Raw genomic sequence first — 12,301 nt, forward strand, 5'->3', positions numbered from 1 at the left:
AAGTATGTCGCAGAAGAGAGCCTATATCAGCACCAAAACAGTGATAATTGTGCACGTGGATTGGCCTTTCCCTAGCTGTCCACGCAATTGTCAAGATAGTAAAAATCAGGGTCCAGCACCTTGCGGTGTACTCCTCCTGACTTTCAGTAATCAAATTCTCAGCCTCTATAAAGGCACATTAAACTACATGCACCGATGATGCAGTTTAATATTACACTCCCTATCTATACCACTCTGTTATAAACCCCTCCTATGCTGGAAACACTGCTTAGCCTACTATAACACTTCCTTGCGCTTCCTCTCTTCTACTCTTCCTCCACCTCCCCCTCCTCCTCGTCCTCCACTGTCTTCTCTATACCCCGTTCACACCCACACCCCGTCCTCATCCCCCTCTCATCCCTATCCTTATCCTCCCCCTTCCTCGCCGCCAAAAGCACACCCCCGCAACCCATCCGGCGACCAGCCACTGTCCTTAACCTAGCCTCGCCACTGTTACTTGCCCGACCAACTCCCACCACCCCCCCGTCCCAGACTTTAGGTGCGCGCACACCACCCCTATCCCATCCTTGGAAGCTTGCACACAGCCACGACGAAACTGCTGCTGGGCTTAGCCGTGTGCTGGGGCGTGTGCTAGAGTCGCGGGGGGTGTAGTGTGTATATGTGTGCATGTACATATCTGTATGTGTGCTACTATATATATGTCTATCTTTGTATATGTGTGTGTGTGTGTCTGTGTATACATTGTTATATGTATGTATGTATGTACATACATACATAGACATACGCCCTAGCGCAGCCTAACCCCGTAGTGTATACGCATTGTTTCAGTGTTTTGGCGTTTTAGTATTTAGATATAGGTTGTAGGATGTGGGTTGGAGGCTGACTTGTTGCGTGGGGTTAGTGTTGGAGGGTATAGTGCGTTCAGTGTCGAAGTATCCAGTGCATCCACTGCTGCGTGTATCCACTGCTGCCTCTCTTGCTGCCTCTATCGCTGTGTCCATCGCTGCCTCTATCGCTGCGTCCATTGCCGCGAGCGTCCAGCATCAAAGTCTCCAGCATCAAAGTCTCCAGCATTCAAGTCTCCGGCACCAAACAAAGCCCAGTAGTGGCTAGAACAATTGCACGTATACCAAGAAATCTCAAATCACAGACCAAAAACCGCATATCAGACACCACAAATCAGAACCCACAACCCAGAAAACCACATCTCAAAACCCAAGTACCCCCCCATCGCCTGCAGATTCCAGATATACAACTACTCTCTATTATTATTACTATCATTGCTTGCTTGCTTGCTTGCTGCTGCTGCTGCTACTGCTACCGCTAGCTCACGACGACAACAAGCCCACAACAACAAGCCCACGACAACCAAGAAGCCCAAGGGGGGCCTCGAAAAAAACCGCCGCCCAGAGCCGCGGAAGCAGGTGCCGTGGAAGCAGCGGCGTGGAAGCAGTGCCTCAAAACACGAAAAAAAAACCCCCCGCGCAGCGCGGTATGGCGACGCTGGAACAAAATGTACAGGGCTTTGGTGGAGCTGTGAAGGAATATAGAATGTAGCGTGTAGAAGAGTGGAAAGGTGGAAGAGTGGAAGAGTGGAGGAGTGGAGGAGTGGAGGAGTGGAGGAGTGGAGGAGTGGAGGAGTGGAGGAGTGGAGGAGTGGAGGAGCAGAAGAGCAGAAGAGCAGAAGAGCAGAAGAGCAGAAGAGCAGAAGAGCAGAAGAGCCGAAGAGCAGAAGGAAGCCCGCGAGGTGAAGAAGTGACGGCTAAGTTGGGAGCCGGGAAGGGAACAGGACGCGCTTTGACTTTGTAGAATAGCAGAAAACTGCACTTGAAAAAACAGATAGCTTCATGGCCTAGGGAACCACATTGAGAGCGAGCTACACATTAAGAGCGAGCTACACATTAAGAGCGAGCTACACATTAAGAGCGAGCTCTAAGCGCCAGGACCCCCCATCTCTGTACAGAACGCACACAACGCCTCTCCTCTTGTCGTCCGCATCGCATCGAAACAAACCCCCTACACGATGCGAAACTCGGCACTCCCCTCAAACGCCGTAATCGTCCCGCCCACCGCCTTCGCGTCCCCGAAATACCGCACCCTGTACCGTCCCGCGACGGCCCCGCTGATCCCCGTGTCCCAACTCACCCTGACCTCGCTCGTGCCCGTCAACCCATTCAGCCGCGTCCACTCGTACACGACGTCCCAGTCCTCGTCGTTCTTGATCTGCGTCCAGACGCCGTTGACATCGCGCTCGATGGCCGCGAACGTGCCGCCGAGACGCAGATTATTGCGCGGATTGGCGCCGACGAAGGCGACGCGGACGATGGCGCCGGACACGTAGGAAGCGCTGGGGGCGGTGCGGACGGCGCCGAACGAGGAGCCGAGCGGGGCGGAGTCGAAGAGCACGCCGGAGATGAGGGAGATGCTGCGGGCTCTGTTGTCGGGCGGGGTGGGGCCAGGGGGGATGGTGGCCGCGGGCGGAGAGTCGCGGAGGTAGGGCAGGTGGGTTAGCGTGGCGGCGATGAAGGCGGCGAGGGTGTGTGGGCCGTAGAGAGTGGATGCGCCCTCGTAGCGCTGGATGCTGTATTCCTCCTCGGTGGCGATGTAGTGCGCGTACGTGTTCGCGGGGCCGCCGAGGACGACGATGGGGTTTGCGGTCAGGGGGCCGGCGGCGGCGGCGACGGCTTCACGCCAGCGGCGGCCGGACATGGTGGTGGCCTCGCCGGGGGCGGCGATGATGATCAGCTGGCCGATGCGGAAGGCCTGGATGTCGACGATGTTGGGGGACCAGGGGTAGGGGGTGTTGGCTTGGCCGACGTTGAGGAGCACGGGCTTGGGGTACTGGCAGGCGCGCTGGGCGGCGGAGGGCGGCGAAATGGCGCTGCCGACGACGTTCCAGAAGGGGTTCTGAGGCGCGCCCGGGTCGTTCTGCACGAAGTCGAAGGCACCAGGCCCGTCGGTGGTGCCGGCGGCGAACGAGTTGCCCATGGCAGCGGGGCAGGTGGTGACGCGCGAGCCATTGGCGAGGGTGACGGTGTAGTTGGAAAAGTCGGCAAAGATGTGGAAGGCGCGCACGCTGCCAGAGAGGGTCGTGAAGCTGGCGGAGGTGAAGATGCTGCGTGCTCCGTCGGCCTGGCGCTTGCCGATCTCATAACACGACTTTGCGCCGCCGTCGTTCAGGCCGAAGAAGGGGCCGCGGCCATGGCAGTCCTGGCTCTTCCCGTTGGCGCAGGTCGAATCATTCAGCCGGCACTGCTGGCCGGTGCCGTCTTCACAATACGCGCCCAGCACGTTGGGGGAGGTGTCGCCGACGTTGGCCTGCGAGAAGCCGGCCACGAAGCCGTCGGCAATGTTGGCTTGGCCGGCAACGGCTTCTTCAAAGAGATAGGCGGCCACGCCCTTGTTGTCGCCCGTGACCAGGGTCTGGTTGCCCAGCATGCTGGTGCCGTGGGTGGCGAACCAGTTCAGAATACCCATAGCCTTGCCGTCGCTGGCGCGCGTGAACTTGAGCAGCGTCATGGTCTTGTCGACGCTGTCGGCATAGCGGGCGCGCTCGGCGGCCGGGTTGGCCAGGTAGGCGAACAGACTGCGGTTGATGTTGGCGTTGGCGATGGTCCCGGTGGCGGCACTGACGGTCCCCGGGGCCAGGCTCTGGTGGGCGCGCTGGATGGACAGCACGGCGCCGTCGACAATGGCCTGGTAGCTCTGCTTGTCAAAGCCCAGGCTGGTGATCTGCGGCAGCAGGTAGTTGAGCCAGGCGCCCGGGCCGGAGTGGCTGTGGGTGCCCGTCACGGCGACGTTGTCCTTGGTGTAGACGGCGTACTCGGACCCCAGGGCGCGCAGGCCCTCCAGGATGCCGTTGCGGATGGCCGTGTCGCCCGACTGCGTGTCCAGCACCATGTACACGACGCGCTCGGCGGGCACGTTCGGGCTGCCAACGATGAAGGCGCGCGAGTAGATGCGCTGGCGGAGGCCGGTCCCGACCTGCGACGAGTTGGCGTAGCCCATGAGGTTGAGCTCGACGACGGGGCTGCCCAGTCAGCAACGCCTTTACAACTGTCTCAGAATACACACCCGGTGATATCAGCCTTGCCCACGCCGATCAGGTACTGCGAGGGGTCCTCGACCACCTGCTTGGTGCTCATGAATTGGTCCTGCGGGGCGCCATAGCTCCCGAGGCGGCGGTGCCAGAACTCGTTGTTCGGGAAGCCCAGGTCGACGACCAGCTGGCTGAAGATCAGGAGGGCGAGGAGGGCCGCGCCCAGGGCGACGGCGATGTGGGAGCGCGCCATTCAGTGCGGTGCGGAGGATGCGCGGAAGGCGGCGGCAGCGTGGCGGGCATGTCGTAGTCGAGTAGCGGCGGGGGTTAAATACGTCACATGGCAGGCGTCGTCGCACCGTGTCGCAGCTATCGAGGCGTTGAACTCTATCGGTCGCGATAGGCCCTTCCTGGAGTCTTGCAGCGCTGCGTCCAGGGCTGGTTGCGGGGTTGCTCGCCCTCCGTCGCTTTGGGGCTGCTCGCCGGTGATAGCGCGCTAGCGACTGGCGACTGCAGGGCTGTTCTCTCGCCGTCTGCACCTCCAATACTCTGCCAATATCTGCGCGCACTATCACGTCGCCATGCCGCTGATAAACGAATCCTACGACTCGCTGCCTTGTATGTCCATAGTACCTGCCGTCCCTGTGCTCGCTTGCACGCTGGGTGTGTCGCGTGGACAATATCGCGGAGCTAACCGCTGCAGACGTTGACACCCTCGTCGACGAGCCGAGCCTGGCAGCTGCCCGCGCAGCCATCGCCGCCGACCTCAGGGCCGCCGGCGTCAACACGGCGGACCTGCACCCCGCCCTCGCCCCGGCCGCCGCCTACACCCCGCGCTTCTCCGACTTCATCGAGCGCGAGCATGCGCGCCTGGACGGCAACCCGGCGTCGAAGCTGTCGGGCATCGACCTGAAGCGCTACGAGGACCTCGACGCCCCCGAGAACACCAGCCCTGCCAGCGACGAGGACCGCCCGGAGCTGCTGCAGAAATGGAGCGCGGCGCTGCGCCAGGCCAACACGAGCTCCGAGTACGTCCAGGCGCGCCTGACGCAGCTGGGGCTGCTGGAGAAGTTTGGCAAGAACGCCTGGCTCGTCGGCAATGCGCAGCTGGAGGATGTGTTGAAGGGGATTGAGGCCGAGCTGGCCGACGTGCGCCGCCAGCACGAGGAGGTCGAGACGGCGCGACGTGCGCAGCAGGACAACGTACACGGCGAGATCAAGACGCTGGAGGAGACGTGGAAGGCGGGCGTCGGCCGCGTGCTGGAGACCGAGGTGGCCGCCGAGGGCCTGAAGCAGCAGATTCTGGAGCGCCGCCGCGCCGGCGCAGTTTGAGTGCAGCCAGGGCACGTAGAGAATGATACCCACCTGGAATTTATTGTGCGATGATCGTTTTTCACAAGTATCACCAGAGCCACGAGAAGCGCCGGCTTGCAATTAACTACACCAAGCGTCCAGTCTGGAATTGCGGTCACCGAGCTGTCATTTCCACGAGAAAGCCCTGGATATTAATTCTCTGTCACCCAAACCAGCACTGCATCTGCATCATCGTCATTCGCACTTCGCACTTCGAACCGACTAGCGTCCCGTGACAGCGCGTCGCCCCACCTCGCGCCTGCCTCCGCCACCCTAACACCACACCACCAAGTACAAATCCACGCCAGACCAATGTCGCGCCCACGATGCCGGCCCAGAAGCCCTCGCCGCACCGCTTCATAGCACCCAACCCCGCGACCCACACGCCAAAGCCAAAACCCGCGTCCAACCTGCGCCATGCAGTCAGCGCACACACCCCGACAGCGATCCCTGCGCTGCAGTTCAAGAAGATCACGCCTGCGAAGAGATTCGTAGTCGCGCCGACACAGCGACAGCACGGCGACGCGACGCCCCGCCCCGACCGCGTCGAGGAGCCTGATTCGAGTGCATCGACTGATTATACGCCGCGGCCTCGGCAGCGGAAGTTGGGGCGCGTCGAGAGCATCGAGGAAGCCTCGCAGTCGAGTCCGTCGCGGCCTGCGGAGGATGTGCATGTGCTGCACACAATTGAGTACGAAGGCGGAGAGGAAGACGAAGAGGAAGCAGCAACCACGCCGCGAGATACCGACGATGACGACGAGATTCTGTTCCCCGAAGCAAAACGGCGTCGCATCTCCACCCCGCCGTCACTCCGTCACTCTCCACCCCCAGACACGCCTCTTCCAAACGCACCACTCCGCTTCCGCTTCCCGCCACCCCACCCCACTGTGCTTCCTGACGCCCCCACAACACCGGCGCCAGCGCGCCCCTCCTTCCTCCGCCCGCCCCAACCCGCAATCGCCCAGCCTCCCCGCCCACTACCGGAGCTCTTCTCGCCCTCACGCAAAGCGCACCGATACGTCCCCGGCGGCCTGGCTTCAACGCTGCAGACATGGCTCATTGAAGCTGCGGCGGGGGCGACATCCGGGCGCGGTGTGGCCAGACTTTCCAGCACCCCATGGGCGACCGAGAGACCGCGCGACGACGGCGTGCGGTTCGCGGTGCGCGTTGCTAGTCTGAGGACAGGGACGGCGGTGGACATTGAGACAGAAACGGGGGCGCGAATGAACGCAGAGGCACACATGCAGACGCAGACAGAAGCGCACTGCCCCCCATCGACCCTGCTTTTCATCGCTGGTCCGACACAATCCACGTCCACAGTCACAGAAGACGCAGAAGACGCAGAACAAGTCCAAGAAATCAGAAAAGTTCTTCTCACGGCCCAACCCACCACACGCAATGCCTCCACGGCACCCATCAAGATCAGGGTCGGCAGTGTGATAGGCGTGCGCGCGCCGACGTGGGATATTGTCGTTGGAGGGGAGACTTGGGGGGTTGGGGTTGAGTGGGCTGTGCTTGTGCCGTGAAGTGAGCAGCTGTTGCAAGAGGGAGGGGGGTCAAAATAGACGTAAGTAGACATGTCCTCGCTCAAACATCCCGTTTGCATTCTTGGTCATGTTCATATTCTTCATTCTGTCTGCATGCGTGGGTGCAACCATACTGCACCGGCTTCTACACCATCTCAGGGCCCCGTCTCTTCTCTTTCCCCTCCCCAATCTCTGACTACGACTCATCTAAAGTTCAATCGCGATGCGACATACTCTACCAAGCCTCCCCCCAACACACCCAACGATGGTTCCCTCACGCCGCCGAACCACCCTGTCCCCAGCCCTCCAGACCCTGAGCGCGCCGAACCAGAACCCCGAGCCGCCGAACCACGGCTCGTGTCTAGAAATCTCTTGCGATTTGGGGATGGAGTACTTCAAGAAGCGCGCCGTCGCCCTTCTCTCTCTGTCATCTCAGCACACGCGTCTTCAAGAGCTGGCACTGGCACGTAACCGCCACGACCACACCACACCACACCGCACACCTCCACGCCACGACACCATGGCGTCGACATCGACCCCCGGCGCCGTGAATTCCTCCTTGGTCCCCAAAGCGCATAAATCTAGACCCCGCTCTAAACCTAAACCCTCCAATTCCAGACCTGCGGCTAAACTCCTCCCCAGACCGAACAATATCCGCAACCCCTACGCACCGCAGTACATCGACGCCCGCACCCTGCACGCGCTCACTTCGCTCTCGGCGGTGTGCGTTACGCCTGCTGCGCTTGGTGCCGCGGCCGCGGCGTTCGGGAAGGGGTGTGCCGCTGGTGCTGCTGGGGCTACGTCTACGTCTACGTCTGCACCTACGACTGGGGCTACGACAGCGGCTACGACAGCCACGACGGCTACGAGGCACTCGGGGGTCGTTTCCGGGACCGACGGAGCGCCGCTGCTGCCGGCGGCGGCGACGGCGGCTGTGTCGACGCGCTGCATGCACATCGCCTCGCGCCTCATTGCGGACCTCACTGGTGCTGCGCTGGGCGGGCGCGCGGTCGTGTTGCTCGACGGCTGCGATGGGCGGGACGGGGCTGGTCGGGCGGGTGTGTCCTGCACCACCGCACCCAGCGGCAGCAGCACCTTTGGGAGTAGTAGTGGCAGGAGCAGTAGTAGCACCAGCACGCCCCGCCAATGCCCCCGCGCCGTCCCGTCTATCGTCCTGCACCCCGCGCCCGACTGCCCGCCGGTGATTAGCTACGAGACTTGGCTCGTCCTCGGGTGTCCCGTGTGGAGCACCACAGTGGGGGTTGGTATTGGGCGGCGGCGGGGGGCCAGGGAGAAGGCGAGGAGGAGGGAGGAGCGGCGCGCGAGGCGGCGCGAGAAGCGGAAAAAGGCGATAAAGGGGGAGAACGGCGAGTGCGAGGACGGCGGCACGAGGGTGAGCGGGGACAAAGAGAAGCGGACGCCCGCGGCGAAGCGTACGCCCGAGGCGAAGAGTGGCCCCACGGCGCAGGAAAAGAGAGATGGCAGCGCGGGCGGCAGGGCGAGTCCGCTTGCTGTACTCCGCGTTTTTCTCGCTCCGGACGGGGGCGCCGATGTGCACGGGAAAATTAACTTGGATGTAAAGCGCGGAGAGAAAGAGAAGTCGATCGGCCAGCCAGGGAAGAGCGGGGGGAAGGTGGAAGCGGGGCGAAGGGGATGCGGATGCGGATGCGGATGGGGAGTGTGGAGCGGGTGGTGCAGAGGAAGAATAATGCTGGGGATGAGGGCGAGGGGAGGGGGAGGGGCGGGGGAGTGCTGTGCCGCGTGAAGTGGTGTTTTCAACAGGTGAGGGTCTGGTGATAGAGTAGTGTGGAGAAAGAGTTTGGTTTTCATGCCTTTTTGGAGGCTGGGAGGTTTCGTTGTTGAGAGGTAGAAGCAAGCACGTGTTCAGACGATTATATCTTGCGAACAGCCGAAAGAGAGGCTGAATCCATGTGCACAAGCGTCACTAACCTAGTGCTTTCCACAGGCCGCGTTCTTCTGCGACATGCTTATGTTGTCCCCTTTATCGTACAACTCTTTCTTGTGCGTTTGCACCGCGGAATTAGGTTGTGGTTGTGCGGCTTATCGGCTGTGAACCGAACGGGTTGCTGGGAGTGGGCTGTGGTCGCACTGTAATATGTCTACAAGAAAATATTAGTTTAACATTACCTAGGTATGATAAGAGCGGAGGTAGGAGCACCTCTGTGCCTTCCTTATCGAGTGCAGGAAAATCAACACGTCAACACTAAACGGCCGGGTAGGTATAGAGGCAATTGGATAACGCATCTCTGCAGAGGGTGCTTCTATGGGTATGCAGACTTGCTCCATCTATGGGTATGCAGACTTGCTCCACCTTTCTATCCATGTTGCAGCCTTCTTGCGTGCACCTTCACAGCGTAGGAGGCGAAGCAAGAAATTCTAAGAGGCAGAAACACAAATGCTATGATATCTCCTTCCTAAGTATGACCGGTGACAGGGAAGGCGACGCCCGAGTCTTGGCTCTCAGCCTGCTGATGACCCCTCCAAGGCTGAACCGTATTTAAGTCTCACCACCCACGAACAAACATTGACGTTTCTTCATCACTCTTTACATCGCCTTCGCTTCCTAGGATGAAAAAATTCAAGCAAAAGTTTAAGCAAAAAATCAAGAAAAAATCCAAGCAAGCCGCAAATTCTGCGGACCCTAGCACATGCACCTGTTGCAAGCGGTCAAAGACGGGCGGCACCTTCTTCGAGCTCGAGTCCTACGATAACAGAACACAGAAGTTCGAGTATAAGGATTGGAAAGCTCACATCGATGTATTTCGTGAAGCAAACGATCAAGGTTGCCAGCGATGTGCAGTAGTCTTCGAGATGGCCATGGCGTGGAAAAGAGACAACCCCGAAAACAGCAGTGACTACATGACTGTCAGCAACAGATCATACAGCAAATTGGAGGCCGACCTGAAAGTAGAGTTGTTGACAGACCGTGGGGATATGAGGATACTTAACGTTGAGCTGGAGTTACTGAGTGCAAACCGTAAGCGTCCCATAAATCGATCATGCGACTTCACCGTAGCATTTGAGGTCTAACAAAGCGAAGACAGCAATTCAACCGGCATGCTAGAAAGTTCCAGAGGCCAATGGAACCTTATCACTAAACCATTATGGTCTGAAGATGCCACGTCTGATGATGCGTTACAGGAGAGCATTGGGTCTCTGGAGCATTGTTTGGCACACCACAAGTATTGCACAAACATCTCAAACAAGCTTCCCAAGCGATGCCTCGAGCTGACTCAGATAACTATGACTCTACGAGACACCGCCTCGTTCCCTTCAGCAGAGCGATATGTTTGTTTGAGTCATTGCTGGGGCCCCAAAGCCCCGTCTCGTCAGCTCACGAGCGCAACTGAGAGCGAACTGCGACAAGGTATTAGCTTAGACACGGTCCCTCGAACCTTTTCCGAAACAGCAAAAGTGTGCCTGAAAATGGGCATTCGATTCCTGTGGATTGATTCGCTGTGTATGTTGGACCCCAGACAACATTCGGACACCGCTAAACGCGTAGCAGGCATCATTCAAGGGGACGAGGCTGACTGGACAGAGGCAGCGGCCACTATGGCAAACATATATGAGAATGCTTTCTTCACGATAGCTGCAACTGGTGCTGACAATAGCGATGACGGTCTTCGACCCTTTAAAGAGTGGTCCAAGCCTTCGAGGCTCAGAACCTCCAACTTTTTTTTACGAGAACATATTAGTATGAACAGCTGTATGTTTCATGGGACTCACCATCTCAAGACTTGGCCGTTGCTGTCGCGTGCTTGGGCGTTTCAAGAAGGCCAGCTTTCGCCACGGACGTTACGCTTCAGTTGCTATGGGATTGTTTGGGATTGCCGCACAACACGATTAGAGCATGAGGAGAGAAAACTGGGATCCAGTCTAGGCACTGACGCCATCAATCTCCTGCCGTTTTTCTTCTCGGCTGATTATAGATCATCAACTGACTTAGAAACCGCATGGCACAATACCATAACGCAGTACTCACGTCTCAACCTGACACATCGAATCGATAGGTTGCCTGCAATCTCAGCAATGGCGCAGCGTATGGCAAAACTGCGGCCTACCGATACCTATCTTGCAGGTATGTGGCGGAGCACCTTGCTTTCTGATCTACAGTGGAGAGCATCTGACGGTCAACCTCGTATGGAATCGACATTGCCAACCTGGTCTTGGGCTTCCGCACATGGAGTTGTATACGACTCCAGCGAGTTCGCACTGGGAGGCGTGAAAATAGTCGATCTCCGCTACACACCAGTGGGACCAGCAGAGATTGGATGGATCGAAGACGCGATACTCACCATACAAGGGCCTGCACTGCCTTTACGAGCAGGACTCGATGCAGATATAAAATTTTCCACGCATAATGTATCCGATGTCACGGATCTGCCCGTGTTCTCTAAGCGAATTATAGATTTGTATCGCGACTATCAATCATCTACAGACGATGATATTGGTGGAGATCATCCTTATTTGGCCTTGTTCCTGGGCGACAGCGGTTTGTCTTTCAATGGACTTATCTTATGCCAGGTTGGAGTCATGTACGAACGTGTTGGATATTGTACTATGTATACCGAGTCCGACTATACTCGAAAGCCGCGAGACACAACGATTGAGGAAATGGCAACAATCCCATTAACCACGGTCCGGATAATCTAGCCGCTGGACTCCGAAGCAAGAAGCCGACCAAGAAAGCGCTGATGCCAAAGCGCCATTGCAGGAAAGTGAGTAGTTCCACAATCGAGAAGGCGACAATCCCATCAACATGCTAGGTGCCCCAACCCCCAGCCTGCCAGGAGAGTGTCTGTGTTGCCTCTCCCAACAAGCGACTCCTAGGAGTATGATGAATGCCAACAAATCCGCGCTCCCGAAAACCCAGTCCCCTGCTCTGTCGGCCATAAGAACAATGCGAGACATGGATTCGACAGAGATGACAAAGCCGTATTTTCAAATCTCACAGGTTGTCCATATTCTGCCGGCGATCGAACTTCAAGTTCTGTTGTTCCTGAAGCCACTGCAAGTCAGTCGCATCCTCAGCCCGTCGGCGGTACTTCGCTCCTTTCTCCATTGTCGATGGATTCTACTGTCACCATCAACCATACTGCTGTGGACCGTCGGAGCTCCAATTATGGTCTTGGACGATGAGGAACCCTGGTACCCTGCGAAGAGGACTCTACAATCTCGCCGACGAGGGACTGTCTACAATCATAGTCAACAGCATTTACTTTTCTTTTTTTCCTTTCCTGTCTTTTGGAAAAAGTAGTCTGAAATGCAACTTTTGTGCAAGATGGCCTAGGCCTTCAACGGCTCAACAAATAATACCAAGGCTCGACGGTACGATGACTGTGAAGCTCATGCAACGCAC

General features: G+C 58.2%; 5 protein-coding genes across 5 annotated transcripts; 4 read left to right on the forward strand and 1 right to left on the reverse strand.

Annotated features, from left to right (window-relative positions):
* Positions 1 to 1,662: 1,662 nt before the first annotated feature.
* On the reverse strand, positions 1,663 to 4,478 carry C7974DRAFT_464270 (neutral ceramidase precursor). Its single transcript, XM_046146262.1, has 2 exons — positions 4,075 to 4,478; positions 1,663 to 4,030 (listed from the first exon to the last, which is right to left on the reverse strand). Exons 1-2 carry the CDS (start codon positions 4,290 to 4,292, stop codon positions 2,017 to 2,019), a joined length of 2,232 nt encoding a protein of 743 aa, XP_045995124.1. The 5' UTR covers positions 4,293 to 4,478; the 3' UTR covers positions 1,663 to 2,016.
* Positions 4,479 to 4,620: 142 nt separating this feature from the next.
* Positions 4,621 to 5,371, forward strand: C7974DRAFT_434919 (Pre-mRNA-splicing factor SPF27; the record flags this gene model as incomplete). Its single annotated transcript, XM_046145022.1, has 2 exons — positions 4,621 to 4,657; positions 4,743 to 5,371. 2 exons carry the CDS (start codon positions 4,621 to 4,623, stop codon positions 5,369 to 5,371), a joined length of 666 nt encoding a protein of 221 aa, XP_045995125.1.
* A 347-nt stretch (positions 5,372 to 5,718) lies between these two features.
* Positions 5,719 to 6,918, forward strand: C7974DRAFT_314082 (uncharacterized protein; the record flags this gene model as incomplete). Its single annotated transcript, XM_046138439.1, has 2 exons — positions 5,719 to 6,585; positions 6,628 to 6,918. The coding sequence occupies 2 exons, from the start codon at positions 5,719 to 5,721 to the stop codon at positions 6,916 to 6,918; spliced, it is 1,158 nt and encodes a 385-aa protein (XP_045995126.1).
* Positions 6,904 to 8,765, forward strand: C7974DRAFT_210302 (uncharacterized protein). Its single transcript, XM_046136951.1, has 2 exons — positions 6,904 to 6,959; positions 7,132 to 8,765. The coding sequence occupies exon 2, from the start codon at positions 7,142 to 7,144 to the stop codon at positions 8,681 to 8,683; it is 1,542 nt and encodes a 513-aa protein (XP_045995127.1). The 5' UTR covers positions 6,904 to 6,959; positions 7,132 to 7,141; the 3' UTR covers positions 8,684 to 8,765.
* A 665-nt stretch (positions 8,766 to 9,430) lies between these two features.
* Positions 9,431 to 11,836, forward strand: C7974DRAFT_210324 (heterokaryon incompatibility protein-domain-containing protein). Its single transcript, XM_046136952.1, has 3 exons — positions 9,431 to 9,916; positions 9,980 to 10,399; positions 10,448 to 11,836. Exons 1-3 carry the CDS (start codon positions 9,508 to 9,510, stop codon positions 11,593 to 11,595), a joined length of 1,977 nt encoding a protein of 658 aa, XP_045995128.1. The 5' UTR covers positions 9,431 to 9,507; the 3' UTR covers positions 11,596 to 11,836.
* The last annotated feature ends 465 nt before the right edge of the window (positions 11,837 to 12,301 follow it).

Source organism: Boeremia exigua (assembly GCF_020726555.1).
Source record: "Boeremia exigua strain MPI-SDFR-AT-0100 chromosome Unknown C7974scaffold_8, whole genome shotgun sequence".
NCBI lineage: Eukaryota > Fungi > Ascomycota > Dothideomycetes > Pleosporales > Didymellaceae > Boeremia > Boeremia exigua.

Excerpts from the sequence above, each read along its gene's own strand:
- C7974DRAFT_210324 (XM_046136952.1), top strand. The coding sequence starts at position 9,508 with ATGAAAAAATTCAAGCAAAAGTTTAAGCAAAAAATCAAGAAAAAATCC. Across the intron at positions 9,917-9,979 it reads GGAGTTACTGAGTGCAAACC|ACAGCAATTCAACCGGCATG; the intron begins GTAAGCGTCCCA and ends AACAAAGCGAAG. Across the intron at positions 10,400-10,447 it reads CCTGTGGATTGATTCGCTGT|GCATCATTCAAGGGGACGAG; the intron begins GTATGTTGGACC and ends AACGCGTAGCAG.
- C7974DRAFT_210302 (XM_046136951.1), top strand. The coding sequence starts at position 7,142 with ATGCGACATACTCTACCAAGCCTCCCCCCAACACACCCAACGATGGTT.
- C7974DRAFT_464270 (XM_046146262.1), bottom strand. The coding sequence starts at position 4,292 with ATGGCGCGCTCCCACATCGCCGTCGCCCTGGGCGCGGCCCTCCTCGCC. Across the intron at positions 4,031-4,074 it reads GGCAAGGCTGATATCACCGG|CCCCGTCGTCGAGCTCAACC; the intron begins GTGTGTATTCTG and ends CTGACTGGGCAG.